At 37.3% G+C, this 21,338-nt stretch overlaps 3 protein-coding genes across 9 annotated transcripts in view; all 3 read left to right on the top strand.

Annotated features, from left to right (window-relative positions):
• Positions 1-1,368: 1,368 nt before the first annotated feature.
• On the top strand, positions 1,369-6,394 carry Hmgcl (hydroxymethylglutaryl-CoA lyase). 4 transcript variants are annotated; one of them, XM_069506277.1, is made up of 6 exons: positions 1,369-1,577; positions 2,009-2,154; positions 2,716-2,839; positions 3,238-3,450; positions 4,377-4,565; positions 6,023-6,394. In XM_069506277.1, exons 1-6 carry the CDS (start codon positions 1,509-1,511, stop codon positions 6,293-6,295), a joined length of 1,014 nt encoding a protein of 337 aa, XP_069362378.1. In that variant the 5' UTR covers positions 1,369-1,508; the 3' UTR covers positions 6,296-6,394. The 4 variants fall into 4 exon arrangements, with proteins under 4 accessions (XP_069362378.1, XP_034834645.1, XP_069362390.1 ...); XM_034978754.2 differs by having other exon boundaries at positions 1,369-1,574; XM_069506289.1 differs by having other exon boundaries at positions 1,416-1,435.
• Positions 6,395-6,511: 117 nt separating this feature from the next.
• On the top strand, positions 6,512-13,621 carry NANS (N-acetylneuraminic acid synthase). Its single transcript, XM_034978744.2, has 5 exons — positions 6,512-6,839; positions 9,452-9,667; positions 10,378-10,725; positions 11,798-11,948; positions 13,143-13,621. Exons 1-5 carry the CDS (start codon positions 6,711-6,713, stop codon positions 13,346-13,348), a joined length of 1,050 nt encoding a protein of 349 aa, XP_034834635.1. The 5' UTR covers positions 6,512-6,710; the 3' UTR covers positions 13,349-13,621.
• A 777-nt stretch (positions 13,622-14,398) lies between these two features.
• The window catches only part of LOC117991155 (early endosome antigen 1), a 30,371-nt gene continuing 23,431 nt past the window's right edge, over positions 14,399-21,338 (top strand). For all 4 annotated transcript variants that reach the window (XM_069505841.1, XM_069505845.1, XM_069505848.1 and 1 more), the window contains exons 1-3: positions 14,399-14,998; positions 19,385-19,488; positions 20,236-20,385. In XM_069505841.1, coding sequence (XP_069361942.1) covers positions 14,811-14,998; positions 19,385-19,488; positions 20,236-20,385 — 442 coding nt within the window. In that variant the 5' untranslated portion in view covers positions 14,399-14,810. The remainder of the gene's footprint in view (positions 14,999-19,384; positions 19,489-20,235; positions 20,386-21,338) is intronic.

Below are 21,338 nucleotides of genomic sequence, written 5' to 3' on the forward strand. Positions count from 1 at the left end.
TGTGTATCGAAAAAATAACAAAAAAGAATTCATATTCAGGTACTGATTAGGTACTAAATCTTCGCGTAAAAATTAATTCATTATAACGCCTTTAACTGAGAAAAACTGACTTGGTCCTATTCCCATACAAAACTGATTTTGGGTAGGTATAACTTTTTTTTTGTGTATCAAATAAATAAAAAAAAGTGTTTATGTTTAAGTACTAACTAGGTACTAAATCCTTACGATAAAACATATTAACTTTAACGCCGCCAACTTAGTAAAACCGACTTGGTCCAGCCATCCTGACGGTCAGAATGGCTGACCACTTTGGTTATAAAATTTCTCCCTATTTATCGAGGTACTAATTATTTGATCTCAGGTACCAAATAGTACCAAATAGGTACTAAATCCTAGCATGGCTTAAACTTCCAAATTCTGTGGTGGTCCAGCCATCCTGACGTTCACAAAACATTGTGGCTAATTTCGTTGTACACAATCTCTAAACTAAACTAAAATGGCACGTCATCTATTGCTATTCCTTTCATAATGGCAACCAAGCCATTTGTGGTGTTTGCTGTACAGTGCGACAAGGCTCTCTTGGCACTTGACATTGACAGGGGGGCGCTGTTGGAGAACAAAGGCTTAGAATATGTTCAAAGAAGAACAAAGGGGACACTTGAAGGCAACATTAGTTCCGATTTTCGCCACGCGCCAAGATAGCCTTGTCGCACTGTATGTTGTTTGTTAGCTCAGACTAAGAATAAGGAGACTTGGCATTAAAATAATAATACCTTGTTAGAGCAAGCTAGGTGTATTCAAAGAGAATATAATCACTACGTGGTGTATTGAAAAGCTCTGAAGAGTGATAGAGACAAGTAAGTATTATTTCTTTTGTTGTTTTGTCCCTTTCGGGTATACGCGTTTGACAAGTCTCTTGATTCTTAGTCTGAGTTTGTTAGCATAGGTAAGGCATAGGTAGGTATAGTGTCATAGAGGTCATAGATTTATGAGTAGATTTAGACTTTTGGTTACTATGACTACTGATCTTATATAAGATGGAGCAGAGTATCAGCAGTGGATTACGAGTACATCAGTGCATTCTATATTATTAAATACAAGAAACCAATTTTATAAATTAATTACGACTTTTTTATTTTCGTGACAACCTAATAACATCAGTCTGTAGTCAATTTATAAAATTGGTTTCTTGTATTTAATAATATAGAATGCACTGATGTACTCGTAATCCACTGCTGATACTCTGCTCCATCTTATATAAGAGGTTTGAAACATTTAACAATGTTATATCATTATTTATTTATTATTATATATTATCTATGATTATTATACTCTTTGGTTGTTATGTACTCTGTGATTGTTATCACCTTTTATTTATCACTAAACTAAACTTGCGCGCTGATAGCACGATAAAAACTGTAAACGAAACATAAAAGTATGAAACGATAATTATTATTATTGTTTGTAAGTGTATCGGAAATCGGAATAGTTTAGGAAATCGTGTAAGAATGATGCAAGTTGCAAGAAAATCCATTCTAAAATCTTCGGCAAGTGCTGCAATATTTCGAACAGCTGTTGTTGGTACCTACCTATATATATTTAATTTTTATTTATTTTTAAATAATTACCTTCTCCGACGAAGTTTTTTTTATTTTATGAAGAATATTATCCAATGATGACTAATATTCCCCTTTCCTCTCCAATTAAGCGTAAAGCTTGTGCTAGGAGTAGGTACGACAATAGTGCAACGGGTGGAGTTTGAACCGCCGTCCTTTCGGATTTCAGTCCGCTCCTTTAACCGATGAGCTATTGAGGCTTTTTGAGATTAGTGGCGATCTAGAATAAAATCGGTTAGTCGGTCACTTTTCTTGTACCTACGTACTGCATGGGGAATGGGGATAGGAAAATGGAGCGATCCTATTAGTTGATACTTTTTTCCTCATCTTTGGTGGACAGTCGTTCTTAGAGTCATAATTTTATAAATTACTTATCACCAATAATATTTTAGAGTACCACCACACCCGAGATTCGCATTTACGAAGTGGGCCCCAGAGATGGATTGCAGAATGAATCAAAGTTTGTACCGACAGAAATGAAGGTAGAGCTTATACATAAACTTGCAAACGCTGGCTTAAAACATATTGAATCTGCAAGGTACATTTAATAATTTTTAATATTTTATCACATTAAAACCATTAATAAAACTTACAAGTGACTAGCCCCGGCTTCACACTAGTGCAATGTAGATACTGTGTGGTGTCTGCTTGAACAAAAAACAATATTAAACCTTTATCTATTGATAAAAACCGCATTGATCTGTTGCGTATTTTAAAAGAGAAGGAGAGACGAAAAGCGACCTAGTTCTATGCTATGTAGAGAGAATTGGTAGGTAGTGCGGTTATTTACCTACCAACCTAAGTATCTACTTATTTATTTAAAAATTGTTATTAGTAGTAGGTACCTAGTTCCTAATTTGCTTTAACAGTGTTTAGTGTACTGATTTTTTTTTGTACGTCAAAGTTTTATCAAAATTGGTTTAGTCTAATAAGCTAGTTAAGTCGAGTTATCTGTCTGTTTCGCTCGCACTTACAGGTAAGTGCGAGTGCGTAAAAAAAGATAGATAACTCGACGACTCAGCTTAAGATGCGTGGACTATAGTAGTTAGTATGTTTTACCACTTATTGTACCTGGTTAAACACAAAAAAATGATTTCAGTTTTGTTAGTCCCAAATGGGTGAAACAAATGAGTGATGCTACAGATGTTATGAAGACCATCAAGAGAGTTCCACATGTCAACTATCCAGTACTAATACCAAACCTAAAGGGATATGAAACTGCTGTAAGTTAGAATAAAATATGTACCTACCAAATGAAAGCTGCTTATTTTTTTTTCATCCTTCGTTACTTCTTGTTAGTATATATTTTTGTCTTACATTTCGTTTTAATAAGTATATGCTTGGGCGTTGCTCAGTGACAATTTTACTGAATATCTAAAATCTTATAAGATTGCTTTCTGCTCTACCTCTTCGATAAAATTGAAATGATATTAGATATAGGCCTGAAAATAGGTACGTATACAAATTATGTACAACACAAAATGATATTTAGAATTTGTGTTACAGTAATTATTTAGCATATTATATTACATAAGTAGCTTTTTTATATGCACACACTGGTACACAGATCTGTGTGGGCAAAATAATGTTGCTAAAACACTGAGAAATATTTATTTTATAGAAAGCATGCAATATTGAGGAAGTAGCGATATTTCCTGCGGGCTCAGAAGGCTTCTCTCAGAAGAACCTCAACTGCTCAGTGGAAGAAGGTCTCAGAAGATTCAAGTTGGTAGCTGAGCAAGCGGTGAAAGATGGCGTCAGAGTTAGAGGATATGTGTCCTGTGTTGTGGGATGCCCTTATGATGGTCCCATCAGTCCAAAAGCTATAGTCAAGGTACATGAAATACTTAAGTGTTATACATCTAAATACCTATATAAAATGAAAAGGTGACTGACTGACTGACTGACCGACTGACTGATCTATCAACGCACAGCTCAAACTACTGGACGGATCGGACTGAAATTTGGCACGCCGATAGCTATTATGATGTAGGCATCCGCTAAGAAAGGATTTCTGAAAATTCAACGCCGAAGGGGGTGAAATAGGGGTTTGAAATTTGTGTAGTCCACGCGGAAGAAGTCGCGAGCTTAAGCTATAATTCCCATGACTTCTAAACGAACCGTTTTTCACAAGGTGTTTAAAAAAACTGTCCAAGTGGGGATTAGTTTTTAGAAACCCTGTAGGAGGCACTCTTTGATTTTCCAGGATAAAAATTAGCCTAAATCTATGTCCGAGATGCAGGCTATCTCTGTATCAAATAGATGGTGCCTGCGACATCGACTTATTCGCGGTCCCCACTTCAGAACACTCACAGACCAGAGATCACGTCTACCCCATTGGCCATATAACGGTTCTGCCTGGAGATGGTCTGTGTACTGACACTTCAGATTGCTAATCCTTTGCTGAGTCGGTCACTTTTGTTCTACGAATTTCCTTATTCCTAATTTTATCCCTTAGAAAGTTACTTAACATAGCTCGCTCCATAGCGTGCTGAGCGACTTTTAATTTGTGGACGAGGCCAACTGTTAATTTCCACCATCATCATCAACAAAACACTACAGCCCTGGGAAGGCATTGGCTTGTCAAGCAAACTTTTCCATCGGGGTCGGTCAGATGCAGCTTCCTTCCAGCTCCGAGTTTCAAAAAACTCATGTCCTTCTCCACTCCACCCTCGGCTTCTACGGCTCTCTGGTTTGCTGTCCAACAACTTTTTCGGCGCTCGTGTGTCGTCAGTTTCCACATTATACAAATGTTTGTAGATAACTGAAGAGCTGTTGGCTATGGGTTGTTACGAGGTGTCCCTGGGCGACACCATCGGCGTGGGCACGGCGGGCTCCGTGCGGCGCCTGCTGCGCGAGGTGCTCGCGGTGGCGCGCCCCGACACCATCGCGCTGCACTTTCACGACACTTACGGACAGGGACTATCGAATTTATTGGCAGGACTAGAGGTAGGGAATTACTTTAATCATCATCATCATCATCGTCAACCGAATATACCTATACTCTGATTTTTAATTCGGTGGAATTCTGACGTTGTCATTTTTATACATCAGGGGAGTTATTTGTATGAAAAACAGTGTATCCACCTCCAGAAGTTCGATTTTACCCCAAATTACATTAAATCCCTGTCAATATAAATAGCCCTAACACATAACTTCGCACTAAAATAGCGTGCAATCTTTAACAGTGGAAAGTGGAAACTGGCAGCAATGGGATCGGTTGATTTGAGGATGTAATCTTGACTTATATGTTGAACATTTCTAAGTTTATTTTTAGTTCCTTTTCACGCTTAGATTATGATTCAGGATTTTTTAAGAAATTCTTTCACAAAAACCTTGATCTTTACGAAAACAACAAAAACTCGGCCAAATCAGTTGATTTGTTCTCACGTGATGATCTTAAATACATGCGGCAATTGATTTATGTACTTAAATTTACCTATGTACAATATTTAAAGTTTTCTTCTTTGTGGGAACTGTTTTATCTCTGGTATCATTAAGAAACGCCAGAATTCCATGGAATTAAAAATCAGAGTATAGTCCAGTTTAAAATCATACCTACTTAATTAACTTACGAAATTAATAATACTCATTTTTATACGCATCACAATAAATTGCAAAGTAGTTTGCAATATAGATAGTAACCAATATCTAATTTAAATACACACATAATTTCTTAAGAGTTCTGCGAATGTGCCAATGTGGACAATGTGCCAATGTGCTAATGTGGACATTGTCGCAGAGTCGGGATTAAGATAAGAAAAAACTATAAGGGTTCCTTGTAGAACCCTAAAAAATTAAACTCTAAACTGGCTTCGCTAGAAAAGCACTAAGTAAAAGAATACCGACCTACCATTTACCAAGGAACGTTCTATCTACCTAGGTACTCTACTGCCGGTAGCTATCTTATCAAGAGTAGTACCTATATTCCTTGTAGGTACCATATTTAAATAAATGGTTTTCATAAAGTCATACTTAAAATGCCTAAATACGCATTGTAATCTAGTAAGTAGGTACAGACTAAAATATAATTACGACGAACTTCTTACGAAGAGAATACATTTGCATCGAAATAAACACTTATCATGGTCGCAATACCTACTTGTAGCTATATTGGTTGTTTTGTTTCTAGAAATTCTTTTATCTAACTAAGTAGGTATATATTGGTGCAAATTTGAACAAGGTGACGAGATTAACGTATTTACAAGAGCTGTTGATAAAAATATATCTACACATATCTCGGCATTATGCTGCAAAATATTATGTTGTATTCACCTACAGTTGAACATTTTCATAAATGTAAAATATTTCGCGTGCAAGATCATGGATGTGCTATGTAAACAAACCCACCCATATGATTGTTCGTGACGTCATCGAGATATATTTAACTTTACTTGTTTTTGCAGTTTGGAATAACGACTGTAGATTCATCTATATCCGGCCTAGGCGGCTGCCCGTACGCACGGGGAGCGACCGGGAACCTGGCGACAGAAGACCTCGTATACTTCCTATATGGTCTAGGCGTCAACACTAACATAGATCTAGTCAAGCTCATCGAAGCTGGCCGATATATTTCCAACTTCCTATCGAAACCTACAGAATCCAGAGTAAACAGAGCTATCGGAGATAGGATCAAGGATTATGAAAAAATCGTTAAAATAGCTGCGTGTACACTTTAAACAAAGAACAAAGACTTTCATTCTGTAAAGAGCAATAATTATAACTATGTATAAACACTCAATGTACATATGTAATAAATTAATAATGTTTCATTCCTACATCGTGTGTTATTTATCTAAAAGCGAGAGTTGTGTCAGTGGTCATGAGCGTCGCTAACAGGTTTTTTATCAATTCAATAAGCGGAGCGGGTACGCGGGTAGGCCCCAGCCGTTGCGCACACTAGCACGGCGGGCGCGCACCGAGTAGCTCGCTTTATATTGAATTGACCTTATTTACTCGGTACGATCTTGAGCGAGGGGTCGATAAACCTTTCCCGTGGCATTAAAAAGTTTTACTCAGTTTTACGTATCAGTTTGAATCGAGAAGCAATTCGAATCGTTCCTTCCTATGGCATATTAGGTAACAGTGGTGAAAATGGTCGAAGTCAAGATAACGGAGGATATTAGAGTCGGCGGCAACAATCCCTGCTTTATTATAGCGGAGGTTGGTCAAAATCATCAAGGTGACATTGAAATCGCAAAAAAATTGATCAAAGCTGCTAAGGTTAGTACTGTAGAAACATAAGAATATTCGTTTAAGGTTAGGCCATATTTTGGGGAGGCTTTGTTGTGAATAGGAAACAAAACAACGGTGACGTAGCGCGGTAAACGCGTCGACAGACGCTCGCTTATCTCCAACTTATTTTCATTGTTTCAAAATACCTATTTGTTTGAATTGTGTAAATATGTTTAAATAATAGTTTAAAAAGAAACATCGCTTTAACCTTTTATGTACCTACCTACTATGATCTAGATAAGGATCTAGATATCTTCTATACCTACCTATTCCCTATTATATTTTTTGCTCAGTCTATTTTTTGCGTTGAAAATAAAATTATCAACACGTCTTGACGCTTGTAGGTACTTATTTATTCTATGCAAGGGCCGGCCCGGCGATTAGCTAATCTATTTGGTAAGGTAAACCACCCAGTCGTCAGCCTCTAACGCAAATTGAAACTTTGTATACAACTGTACTCTTAGTTGTTCATGTTTTGCATATTACATACGTAAATTAGATACATTTTGAATGGCAGGTATAATGCCGGGCATTTGTCACAACCAGACAATATTTTTTTTCCCTTAAATTACTTAGCGAATTTGTTAATAATTAATTTAAAAAAACCATATAATAATTGATATCCTATCGACAGATTATAGATAAATTGATTAATTACATTATTACAGCCGTAATTCATTTATTTCAATTGCTCATCACGATTGTATTTTTCTGAGGTTTCCTCCTTTAAATATTTGTTGTTTCTAACATCAATGAATTATTTCCTTTTTAGCATTTCTTTTTTTACTTAATCTCTAATCTCTTTATTATTCATCAGGATATCTATTGCTCGCCTGCTTTTTTTATCACATACCACAACTAGCTTCTAAAACAAGACTAACAAATGCCAGCCACGCGGGTATTTCGCTGACTGCAGTGCAAATTAACGAGCATAGTCCATCATCATGATCTTGGCACTCCAAAATGCCATTGATAAGTGTAAGAAGGTATTAATTGACCGATTGAAGCTAGGTCTGTGAGTCTACTTGAGTGAAATTGCACTTGTCCGGCCGTCTATCACAGCCGGCTAACTTCTTACTGAACTGAATCCGATGGCCTTCAGCCGAATATTGCATATGAAAATATAAAACGCCTTATTCCAGGGGGGCTACCATATCAAAATGAGGGGCTTTAAAGTGAAGACTGAATTCGACGCTAATGTCAAAAACAGCTGCATATTAGAAACTGATGTGTAGTAAGATGTTTTTGTATTATTTCAGTTATATAAATAATATAAAAATAAAAATAAATATTTATAGAATATTATATAAAAAAACTAAATTATTTAGTTTATAATGGGTATCAAAATTTTTAACATAACCTTACAATAGATGGCGCTGTTAACATTGTAAAACTATCGGAAAATTATGGGATACCACGAGGTCTTAGTTCGGGGCGAACGACTATTTAATCATAGGACAAAGATTCAATAAATATTTACTGTTGATGTATAAAACAAACAAAACACTTAAGTATAATGGAAATAATGTCTGTAAAGGCTGATTACTGGAGGAGGTCTGACTATTGGGCGGTTTACCCTACGTCCAATTTAAATAATTCGTCGATGAACGACTACTCAATTAGGTACTTACACAAACAAAGTAAATAAACAAGTAGCTCATAATATTAATGTCTGATATAGTTAGGTACCTACCTACAGACCTACTTGAAACAATTGAACATCAAAGTAGATAAGTAGATATAAGTACTTATTTTGAAAGAAATTAATAATAATCTATTTTTACACTAATTTAATTAATTTAATAAATGTTTAATTAATCAATCTATCTCATCCAGCTAACTCGGTGTTTAACATTGAATTTTAGAACCATTTAGTTATTAACCATCGAGCTTTAATTGACATCGACAGATTATATTATCAGATATAAGTATACTTAGATGGATTGATTAGGTAGGTAGGTAGATTATTATTATTAGATATTCGTTTCGGCTGTTATTGAAGTAGGCGTTATAGATACCTACTTCCTATCTTTCGTTAAGAATGTCAGAGAAAGACGCACCAAACAAAACGCACCTAATATAATCAGTAGATGTAGGTACACTTGACCGATATCGCATCGTACCTATCTATAAATAGGTATACTTTTAGTGGTATCCATGGAGTATAGATGGAAAGTAGACCGTCTAAGCTCTGTAAATGCTCAAACGATAAAAGTAATCTAAAAACCCATACCCCTTTGGTTTCTACACGGCATCGTAACGGAACGCTAAATCGCTTGGCGGCACGACTTTGCTGGTAGGGTGGTAACCAGCCACGGCCGAAGCCTCCCACCAGACCAGAAATTTAGAAATTATAAAATTCCGAACCCCTGCCGGGAACTCGGGACCTCCCACTAACAAGACCACAGAGCTTACCACTGCGTCTGCGCCTGGGAGCTCGTCAAAGTTTGACAGGTATTCAGGCATAGACACATAATCCAAGCACATGTACAAGACTGAGATTACGGTACGGTAGGTACTTAACTTAATAAGGTTTAAATTTTAATGTAAGGGAAAAGAGTCTCGACCGTATTTTTTCTACTTTGTTTTCTAATTTGCAGGATGCAGGAGCCAGTTGTGTTAAATTTCAAAAAACTTGCCTCAACGAAAAATTCACAAAAAAATACTTAGATAAGCCCTATGACAACCCAAACTCTTGGGGGAAAACTTATGGCGAGCATAAAACTCATTTAGAACTAACCGAAAATCAGTACAGAGAGCTTTTCAAATATGCGCAAGAGGTGGGGATCCTGTTTACCGCCTCTGCAATGGATATGGTACGTTTTTTTAAATATAGCTTACCTATACCTTCCCTTAATTCAATGTAGGTATAATGACAATTTTAAAATGTTTGCCTACTTATCCGTAAGACATCACATCCACAGTTTAGCGATGGTCTCGAAGTAAGTAGATATAACATGATCGTTACTCGTTAGTCTATATTGAGGTGTAAGTATAATAAGGAGCACTAAGTCCATAAACATTTGTATTCATTATTATTATTATAATACAAAGGTGGGCATGGCCTAGTAATATGCTCGCAGCCCTGTTAGATAATATTTTTCTTTTTTTATTCTGATACAAGTTAGCCCTTGACTGCAATCTCACCTGGTAGTAAGTGATAAAGCAGTCTTAGATGAAAACGGGCTAACTTGAAAGAGGTACAGCAGTTTCATTAAACCATGCCCCTGATCGGTTTCTACGCGGCATCGTACAGCAACGCTAAATCGCTCGGCGGCATGGCTTTGCCGGTAAGGTGATAACTAGCCCCAGCCGTAACCTCCCACCAGGCCGGATCAGAGACAATTTAAAAATTATAAATTCCCAAATTGCCGGGCTGCCAGGAATCGAACCCAGGACCTTCATACGGTTGTGAAAATAATGCACGTAAAAACTGAAAATCCTTTTGAAATGGACTCTTCAGGTGCATTTCAGATTTTAAAACTGACAATTCTACTTATTTAATTGAATTAAATTTAATTTTCAGGTATCATTCGACTTTCTAGTCAACATCAAAGTGCCGTTCATCAAAATAGGCTCAGGAGATTCTAACAACCTTCTGTTTTTGAAATACGCCGCATCAAAGAAGGTGCCTTTGATCATATCAACGGGGATGGTGGACAAGAAAGCGGTCAAGACCATTTACGATATAGTATCGGCTCAGCACAAACAGTTCTGTCTATTGCACTGCATATCGGCCTATCCCGTGCCGTTTGAAGACTGCAACTTGACCGTCCTGCAAGATTATAAGAACACATTTGACGTCCCCGTGGGATACTCCGGTCAAGAGGTTGGGACTGCGGTAGCCTTAGGTGCAGTTGCCTTGGGAGCTAAGGTATGTAATTTTTTTTTATATTGATGATGTCCGCGACTCCGCGTAAGTTGCCGCGAGCCTAAGGATCTTTTAAAATTTCGTGGGAACTTCTTGATTTTCCGGGATAAAAAGTACCTTATCCGTGTCCAGGATGCAAGCTATGTCTGTATAACGGATGGACCGTGAAAAACTAGCAGACAAACAGATACACTTTCGCATTTATAATATTAGTATGAATTTTAGATGCAAACAAATTTAAACTGTGTTGGTGTGCTACATGACACAAAATAGATTTTTTGGTCGTGATGGGCAGGATCGGAGTCAGTCGTGATTGATAGGTCGTCACACCAGAGCAAAGTGCCTTGCGAGGTTGCGAGACACCACAACGAGCAATTTGTTGGCACCTTTCAATCCTTGTATCACAAAACTTGGTATTATGAAATTAATTTTCATTGCCGTTTATGTATTGTTAAAAGTGGATAGTTTAAAAAAATCTGCCGAAACGTTCTTATTTCATAAGCCTAGGTATACTACTAGTCTAAAATACGTCATAAGTAGGTACATATTTATTCTGAATGTGAGAATATTCACCTAACGTTGGCAAATATACATCACCTTGACAAGGTCTACGAAAATAGATCACGATATTAAAAATTAGCAATGTTGAAAAATTATTTTATATTGGCTAAATTGATCGAAAAAAGTGGTTACACCCTAAATATACTCGTAAGTATATTGATTGAGAGTTAGGAATCGCGAAGCCGAGTCGCTAAGAAACCGATGTATCTTCGGAAAAATATATACATCTATGTAGGTAATCCCACTTCTGATTCATAAGACAAAAATTGAAATAAAAAGTACTCTTATATCCATCTGTTTTAATTTTAGTTATTACTAGCTTATGCTCGCGACTTCATCCGCGTGGACTACACAAATTTCAAACCCCTATTTCACCCCCTTAGGGGTTAAATTTTTAAAAACCGTTTCTTAGTGGATACCTACGTCATAAAAGTTATCTGCATGCCAAATTTCAGCTCGCTCCGTCCAGTATTTTGTGCTGTGCGTTGATAGAATTATTTTGTTATGTTTACAGGTGTTAGAAAAACACATAACATTGGACAAGGGTTCGAAGGGCACCGATCACGTTTGTTCGCTGACGCCCACTGAATTCCAGCAGCTAGTGAGGGATGTCCGAGTCATAGAAGCCTCCCTTGGTACCCCAATAAAGAAAGTTGTGACATCAGGTATGTCTTCAACCCTCATTAAGTTATAATGGACTAGCTGATGCCTGTAAATTCGTATGTGTGGATTTTGGTTTTTAAAAATCTGGTGGGAACTCTTTGATTTTCCGGGATAAAAAGTAATGTCACTCCATGTCTTTAACCATCCATGCAAAAAATCACGTCGATTCGACACTGTTGTGGCGTGATTAAGGGACAAACTAACAAACAAACACACTTTCGCATTTCTATTTTAGGCCACTAAACATTGTGAAATAAAAAGTAAATAAATAAAACCGGCCAAGTGCGAGTCAGGCTCGCGCAATGAGGGTTCCGTACTACAGTCGTATTTTTTCGACATTTTGCACGATAATTCAAAAACTATGATGCCTAAAAATAAATAAAAATCTGTTTTAGAATGTACAGGTGAAGACCTTTCATATGATATCCCACTTGATATAGTCACTCACTTCGAAAGTTGAAAATACTAATTATTAGTTCATGACCACAATTTAATTTATTTTGATCTAACCCTAAATCACGGTTTTCAGATTTTTCTCCAAATGTCAGCTATAAGATCTACCTACCTGCCGAATTTCATGATTCTAGGTTAACGGGAAGTATCCGTTTTTCCTTTTGAGGTACGGAACCCTAAAAAACCGACTTCAATAACCACAAACACTAAAAAGTAATAAATAATTTAATTTATTACCGAATATATTATATGTACCTATACAAGAGTTATTGTAGTTCTATAATAATAGATTTTTTGAGTCGGTACCAATGAGGTGCCAATGTAGTCACAAAATTTTACTTTTTAGTGTTTGTGGTTATTGAAGTCGTTTTTTATTAATTTTTTGAAATGTGTTTTATTTCACAATTTTTGAGTTATTTTGAGAGCAGCCAATAAGGTGAAAACTTAAACTCGCGTGAGATATATAATAAGGCTTTGATCTAAACATGGCGACTATTTTAAAGAAAATATGAACTGAATTCAAAGATTTACAAATAATATCTATCTCATACAGTACCTTGGTCAAAAATCGTACTTATTTCTCGACAAAAGTGTACCTTCGTCATTTTATTGCGGTTATCGATAGAGTAGGTATACCTACTGTAAGTAATAAACGTTCTACAGTGATGATAAACGCATTATTACAATAGCAAAATATAATTGATTACTGTTTATTTAAAAAAAAACTTTTATCGTGTTTCCAGAAATCCCCTGCATTGACAAATTACAAAAATCACTAGTGATGGGGAGTACGAAAAACAGAGGCGAAATACTGTATCCTGGAGACATCAAGATTAAAGTCGCTGAACCAAAAGGCTTGAACGCACTTCACTTCGAGGAGGTTATTTATAAGACTCTCGTGTATGATAAGAAAGAGGATGAACCGTTGAATGAAGGAGACTTCTGCTAGTATGATGGATAATGACATGCTATAAAGCTGCGCAATGTATAAGTTTCGAATCGTACAAAGCAACCTCATAGATGGTATAAGATTGACTTAAAAATGCATGCATAATAATATTAACATAATAAAGAAATAAATAATAATAAAATATATACAAAAATCGAATTTATATAATGATAAGTCTGCAAGTTTTATACCTACCTGTATAAATTATAAGAGTATCTAAGAAAGTATATCTATTTGTTAAATATTAATAATAAATTTTTAAATACTCCTTTATTTTATAATATTGTTTTATTTGAAGTGCTTTTGTCATAAAAACATACTTACTATGATTCATACTTTTAATAGATCTATGACTAAAGAATGAAGCAACAATGTAGGTAAATGTGGTAGGTATGTATTTCGTATGTTTATATCAACAACGGAATACATATTTGTAGGTGAACGTCAGGATGGCTGGACCACCACAGAATTTGGAAGTTTAAGCCATGCTAGGATTTAGTACCTATTTAGTACTATTTGGTACCTGACATCAAATAATTAGTACCTCGATAAATAGGCGTAGTAAATCTAAGAATTTAATAACAAAATTTTCTATATCCCCAGTCCCCACTATGTTTCGACGTCTGAACGTCGACGGCCGGTCATTCATGAGGATGTGACGTATCTGCTTTTTACTTGGAAACAAATATTTCTGACGTTAATCGAATATCTTTAGGACTCTTCACATATCTATTCTGGTGGAGCGCGTTGAAAGACAACATGGCTCTCGTAGGCCGCTAAGAGTAGGTACTCTTTGACGCAATTTGTAGGCGAGATGGATTTATTTATACTGAGAGTGAGAAGGGGAGAGGAGGAGCTAAGGGACGCGTGTTCGGGCTGCTCGTGGTGCGCGAGGCTGAGTGGCGCGTTGGCACGCTGCCCGCGTCGCCGCCAGTTCCCCGAGCGCCGGCCCGCCCGCCGCCTGCGCCGCGCCCGACCAGCGCGCATCGCCCACCTCGTCGCCAGCGCATTATCCATAATCCCATTACGATTTTACGCACAGGACGCTTACGCGATTATAAATTTTTACACCAATAAGCGATGTTGCACAGCGATATTAAACGTCGAGCACCCCGAGTCAATTCCTGACGCCCAGTTCAGAGCCGCCGATTTAGGTCGCCCGGTTGGAACCGAGCGAGATATTTTTATGGCCGATGTGCGGTGCAGACTTACGAAGTTACGAGCGTCTCGGTCGCGTCGCTACTTACATGAAATTATTATAACGACGTAGAATCGTAAAACTCATTCCATAAACAATATCGAGTGATGTGCATTGAACGCAAACGATTTGGCCTTCATAGGTTTTTACGGTATGGTCATCGAAGGCAGATGTGAATGAATCGATGTTGTATTAGCATTTAGGTGGAAATTGTTGACATTTGTGTATTGCATTTGCTAGTAGTTTGTGTGTGAGAGTGTGAAAATGCATCATCTGTATCCGTTGGCGAAGGGCGACCCGTTGTGCCCCTTGGGATTCCACCCTCAGACCCGGTGGCCGACGCGGTGCAAGCGCTGCTTCCGCGATTACAAAGAGCACGGCGGACGAAAAAAGGAGGATGATTTTACTTCATCCACACCAAGCCTCTCCTCGTGGAACTCGCCATCATCACGGTTAGTTGGCTATTATGACAATTATTATTAAGAGTAGATATCTAATGTACCTTGGTGTAGTAACACTGTAGTCTGGAACACCCACTGACGTTGTTTGAAAAATTAGCGATTCTATTAGAGGTAAAAAAATCTTAAATTAAGGAAGACAACAATCGAGAATTCCCATAACATATAGGTATTTTGCAATTTCAGTAAAAGATTCGTCGCAATTCGACCGACAATCATAAGGGTTTGCGTTTATTATTTACTAGCTTATGCTCGCGACTTCGTCCGCGTGGACTACACAAATTTCAAACCCCAATTTCACCCCCTTAGGGGTTGAATTTTTAAAAATCCTTTCTTAGCGGTTCCTTACGTCATAATAGATATCTCCATGCCAAATTTCAGCCCGATCCGTCCAGTAGTTTGAGCTGTGCGTTGATAGATCAGTCAGTCAGTCAGTCACCTTTTCTTTTTATATACTTAGATTATTCTAATAAGTAAAAATCTGATATTGGGGCCGATTCTCTTGTATACAATCTCTAAATTAAACTAAATTGTTGTGTCTAAATCTAGTGCTATCCTTTCCGCAAGCAACATTATGAAAGGGATAGCAATAGATTTAGACGTGCCATTTTAGTTTAGTTTCGAGATTGTGTACAACGGAATTAGCCACACTATGTAAAATTATATTATCTTTAACGCTGTTGATTACAAATAAAAGAATAAAATAAAGTACATTTCTACACATGTCTACCATCATTATAACACTCTTCTCTATGTCGTTAACGTCATTGATAAGGCTTCTAAGGTGTTCCAATTTTCTGGGACAATAATAATGTGGTGAGCTCCCAGACTCCTCAACTCATAGATAAACGATTAAGTATTATGAGATGGTTACTGACACTAATAATATAATCGAGACTCGATGTGAAACAGGTAGGCACGGAAGAAAGGTAAATTCTGACGTCTGGAAATGCAAAAAGTAGTTCTTCAATCGTGAGTTTTCGTCAAGAGAGAGCAAAAAGAGATTGCCCATTTTCTTAGGAGCTTTGGGCCCCCCTTAATATAATTGTTATGTCACCATGGTTTTACTTTTATTTTTAACCGACTTCAAAAAAAGGAGGAGGTTCTCAATTCGTCGGAATCTTTTTTTTTTTTTTTTTTTTTTTTATGTATGTTCCCCGATATCTCAAAAACGCCTAGACCGATTTTGAAAATTATTTTTTTGTTTGAAAGGGTACTTCAAAGTTGGTCCCATTTCAATTTGGTGAAGATCTGATGAACATCTTCAAAGATAGATACTGGAACTCCTCAACGGATAAGAGTAAATTTCTCGCGATCAGTGTAATAGCTTAGTAAACAGTAGACTTTTAACCAGTCATAGCATAATTCCATGGGGCCACTAAAAATTGTGAAATAAAATTTTTTTACAAAAAAAAACCGACTTCGTTACACAAACACTAAAAATTGAAAAATAATTTAATTTATTACCGAATATATTATGTATACAAGAGTTAATATAGTTCCATAGTAATATTTTTGGGGTCGGTGCCAATGAGGTGCCATTGTGGAGTCCCATAAAAATATGAAGTCTAGACGATTCGCGCAGCTAAAGCTAATTGGCACCGGCACCAAAAAGTATTATTATGGAACTATATTAACTCTTGTAGGTATACATAATATATTCGGTAATAAATTAAATTATTTTTCAATTTTTAGTGTTTGTGTAACGAAGTCGGTTTTTATTTTTTTTGTAAAAAAAATTTTGTAGATAAATAATTACCTTTTTATATTCTGCAAACGATTTCCATTTATTCACCCTGGTTATAAAGGAATCTTATTTTTTATGTTGCTGATATTGAGCTTATATTTAACTAGCTTATGCTCGCGACTTCGTCCGCGTGGACTACAAAATTTCAAAACCCTATTTCAGCCCCTTAGGAGTTGAATTTTCAAAAATCCTTTCTTAGCGGATGCCTACGTCATAATAGCTATCTGCATGCCAAATTTCAGCCCGATCCGTCCAGTAGTTTGAGCTGTGCGTTGATAGATCAGTCAGTCAGTCAGTCAGTCAGTCATTCAGTCAGTCAGTCACCTTTTCCTTTTATATATATAGATTAATACTTCTTCAAAATAAATGGATGTTTACGATTCTAACTGTAATTGTGGATATTTTCAATGATAGAGTGGAAGAAAAGTAATAAAACATATTAATTGTAAAAAATAACAATTTTTTAAAAATTAATTTAGGTGAGTTTTGACACGGCGCCACAAAAGAGGGCCTGTTCACGGTCAATCTCCTTTCTGATGTTTCGAATAAGGAATGCTATGTAGGACCAAACTGGAAACCTTGGTCACTTGGCCCTACATAGCACAGAAACTTCTTTTTGAAATTAACCGCTTTTTACAATTACCTAATTCCTTCGGCGGTTTTCCGCTTTTATTTAAAAAAAAATGGTAGGATGGCTGTGTAAGGTATCTACTAGGTACTTATTACGTAGGTATACAGTAGCTACCTACCCCATAGCGATGTTCAATGGACAAACAGAACTACACAGCGCAGCGTGCGTGGTGTCTGAAACCATAAAAATTGTATCATGGCACTATTCCAAATTGTACTAAATATTTACTCGAATTGTTCGCATTGCTTTGAGATTCCTTACGATTGACGCAATGATCTCCCTCAACTACTTTGATTAGGTAGGTAGGTACTTATATTATAAATTAAACTCTCCACACTTATAATGTGTTAGTTAGGATTTTAGCGTTTAAACTATCGTGAGTGATTTCCATTATATATAATATCTGTCCCGGCTTTACTCACGTGTTTAGTCGACGTTAGCCCGACTAGTTTCGAACCCATCCGGGGTCCTTTTTCAAGGGAGTCAGTTCGCGCACGCGCCGCGTTTGTGACTGCCAATCGGGCTAACGTCGACTAAACACGTGAGTAAAGCCGGGACAGATATTATATATAGTTAGTTAGGATTATTATCTAATAAAACATTAATAATGCTATAAAGATTGCTCTTCGATGCGATGGTCCCGTTAACGATCGAATTAACGGCGCTAACGATTTTGTTTTTAAATTAACTAAGTACGCAAGCGTATTGGCATTGGTTAACAATTATTCTTCAGAAATAATATAGATTTCAGATGTGAAAATACAGCCGTTTAAAATCGCCCTTATCAAAATTTAAATTTGAAACTTTGGTTATTGTGCAATATTTCCCAGTATGTATCTTCGGCAAATCCGTATCATCATCATCATCATCATCATCATCATTATCAACCGATAGACGTCCACTGCTGAATATAGGTCTCTTGTAAGGACTTCCAAACGCCACAGTTTTGCTCCGCCTGAACCCAGCGGCTCCCTGCGACTCGTTTGATGACGTTTGTCCACCTAGTGGGGGAAAATCCGTTTATAAGGGTCCAGTACCTACCCGAAGAGGACCTTATTACTAAGACTGCTGTCCATCCGTCTGTCTGTTTGTCTGTCAGCGGGCTATATCTCGTGAACCGTATTAGGTAGGTAGAGAGTTGATATTTTCACAGAATGTGTGTGCTATTTCTATTGCCGCTACAACAAATGACAAACATTTCAAAAAGGCCGCCATGAAAATAAAATAAAAAATGTTATTTTTGTACGATGGTATGGAACACTTTGTGTGCGAGTTCGACTCGCACTTGACCGATTTTATTTTCACTATTTTTGTAGTACGGATTTGGATTTGATAGAGGTAGGTCGGTGCCGTCGTTTCGTCTTATTTAGAATCTTATCTACTGGTAAAGCGACCACAATCCCACGTGTTTGTCACGACGCGACGCGACGCAGCGAAAAGTACTTGCTACTTTGTGAAATTGATGTACTCGTAGATAAATATCTAAAGGGCACGCTCCATACAAGCTAAAAGGCACTGTTTTAGCGAGGCGGGGCGTGCATGTGTTTGTCTCTACCACGTCATGATGATACACATAGCTATCTATTAGTTTAAGATCCTTGAATGTTTTTATTTGTTTACTTGTGTTGTGTGCAATAAAGTATAAATAAATAAATAGCTAATATCTGTTCCTGAGTGGCAGTCTGCCCTCCTATATCAAAAAAGCATAGTTCTCGAACAATTTTTTTACAACAGTTAACGGCTTTAGATAAATAAATAAAATATATTCGATTAATCTTTTACAAGTAGGTACTTTTGAATCGTCAAATGCATCTACCACTGTTTCGGATTGTCTTTCCTACCGAGAAGAACCAGCAAGAAACTCGGTGGTTACTCTTTTCAAAGACGCCACTGAGTGGCGTCCACGCGCTCTTGCTTGTCTGACCTACGCTGGACACCCTACGTAACGCGCCTTCCTCTGGCCTTACCCTGACGTTTGACAACGCGCGTCTTTATACTGCAGGACACGTGAAGATGATAGCGCAGACGTGGGGAAGGCTACCCGCGGCTGGGCCTCCAGCTCGAACCTCAGCTCAGAGTCATCCAAGAAAGACGCCTTCTCCACGGGTAGGTATACATTCTATACTAGGTCTATTACTAAATTATGAAAGAAGTCATTTGGATGAGGCAGTTAGATACATCCCAAAACGGAAATAGTTCAATTCATCAGTCTATGGTTAGATAGTCGGATAATATTAATGGTAGGTATAGGTACCTACCTAAACCATAGAACGGTTTCTAATCGAATGACCAAGATCAAGAAGAAGTGCGAGCAATAAAATGCAAAAAAGTATCTGCCAGTAGAAAAGCTGGCTATGCCTTGTGTTTCGGCGAAGGTTTTGTGGGATACCAATAGGATAACTTAATTTTTATTATTTCTTAATTTGAAACACACGTCAATAATTATTATTATAAAAACCGTTATCTACCAGAGCTAGTCGAAAGTTGAGCAAAGCTACAAAAAGGGGGGTAATCCTTTTGAAAGGTTTCACACACATTTCTTGCTTTGCATTCTCTCTCATCCCCAATGAAAAAAAAATTATATGCCACGTCACTTTCTGCGCCGCTTGTTGTGATACCAAAAGAAGAAGAAACTCGGCGGTTGCTCTTTTCAAAGATATGATATATACCATATTATGCCATGCATAAAAGTAATTGCAGTCCCGTGCATTGCTGGAGCGAGCTGGAGGTCGGATAAAGAACTAATAGAGAAGGTATTTGGTATACCAACTGTCAAACAGGTAGGACAGAGATTGCTCTGAAGATGCCCTTCAAAAAATACAAAAAATAGAGTCAGTAATTTGTTCTGTTTAGGGTTCAGTAGAACCAGTACATCGTGGACGTCGACGCCGGACTTGGGGGCTAGTGAAGGGGACACTTCAACCGCTATTACAGTCAACCTCAAGTTGCCCAAACGTAGAAGTACAGGCCCCCTACCTTCTTTGGACACGGGTCAAAATACAGGTAGGCGAAACCTTGACTCATTATATTATGTTTGTAACGAAACTGCTAATGCAGACGAAAACATTTGATATATTTGACAAAATATACCTACCTAATTATCTGCTACATTTCAGAAAAACAGTAACTCAATAATTATGAGACTTAAAACTGGTTGGAAATATCTCAGTCCATCATATCATTAACGTCTTTGTAATGAGAATAAATAATAACTAAAATATCATTTGCCAGGGCCAGATATTTCCGAAATGTAGTTACCCACATAAATACGTTAATAATGGTAGGTAGGTAATTTACCCATAACATTCTAAAATATAGGTAAGTATTAAATCAAAGTAATATACATATGTAGTAGGTAAATAAAGAAAATAATTAATTCTCCTAGCACTTAGTACCCGACAGGTCGAAATGGCAATCGGGGAGGGAACGCCCGCATACCCCGTACCCGCACACTCCCCGCGCTAACCCGGTGCGAGTGAGCGTGGGTGACGTGCGGGTGTGCGAGACCCCCGCCACATACCCCGATTGCCATCTCAACCTGTCGCGGACTATAACTATGATTAAATCAATGCAATATTCGCAATCCTTCCACATATTCCACTATTCCACCCTTGACTATAACACAATTTTGGCAAATGTCCTAAATTCAAGCAATAACTGCAATCGTGGTAGACGCAATGCAATGATCACGAGTCCAGTGTTTGGGTGCTGCTACTAATACATCCCAGGAGATTAACAGGTTAAATTCATCTTATAGGTACTGTAAGTTAACTAATTAATCCATCAAGGAAAAGTTACGTAATCTAAGTAGATATCTACTTAAATATTTAAAAAAAATCCGTTTAAATAACATCTCACTTTAATAATTTTGCTATCAGTAAAAATTTCAATCTCTTCAAAGAACTAAACAGATAATTTTACTTTAGACCTTTGACATCTTATTTAGGTGTCTGTTC

This window comes from Maniola hyperantus, chromosome 2, assembly GCF_902806685.2.
Source record: "Maniola hyperantus chromosome 2, iAphHyp1.2, whole genome shotgun sequence".
NCBI lineage: Eukaryota > Metazoa > Arthropoda > Insecta > Lepidoptera > Nymphalidae > Maniola > Maniola hyperantus.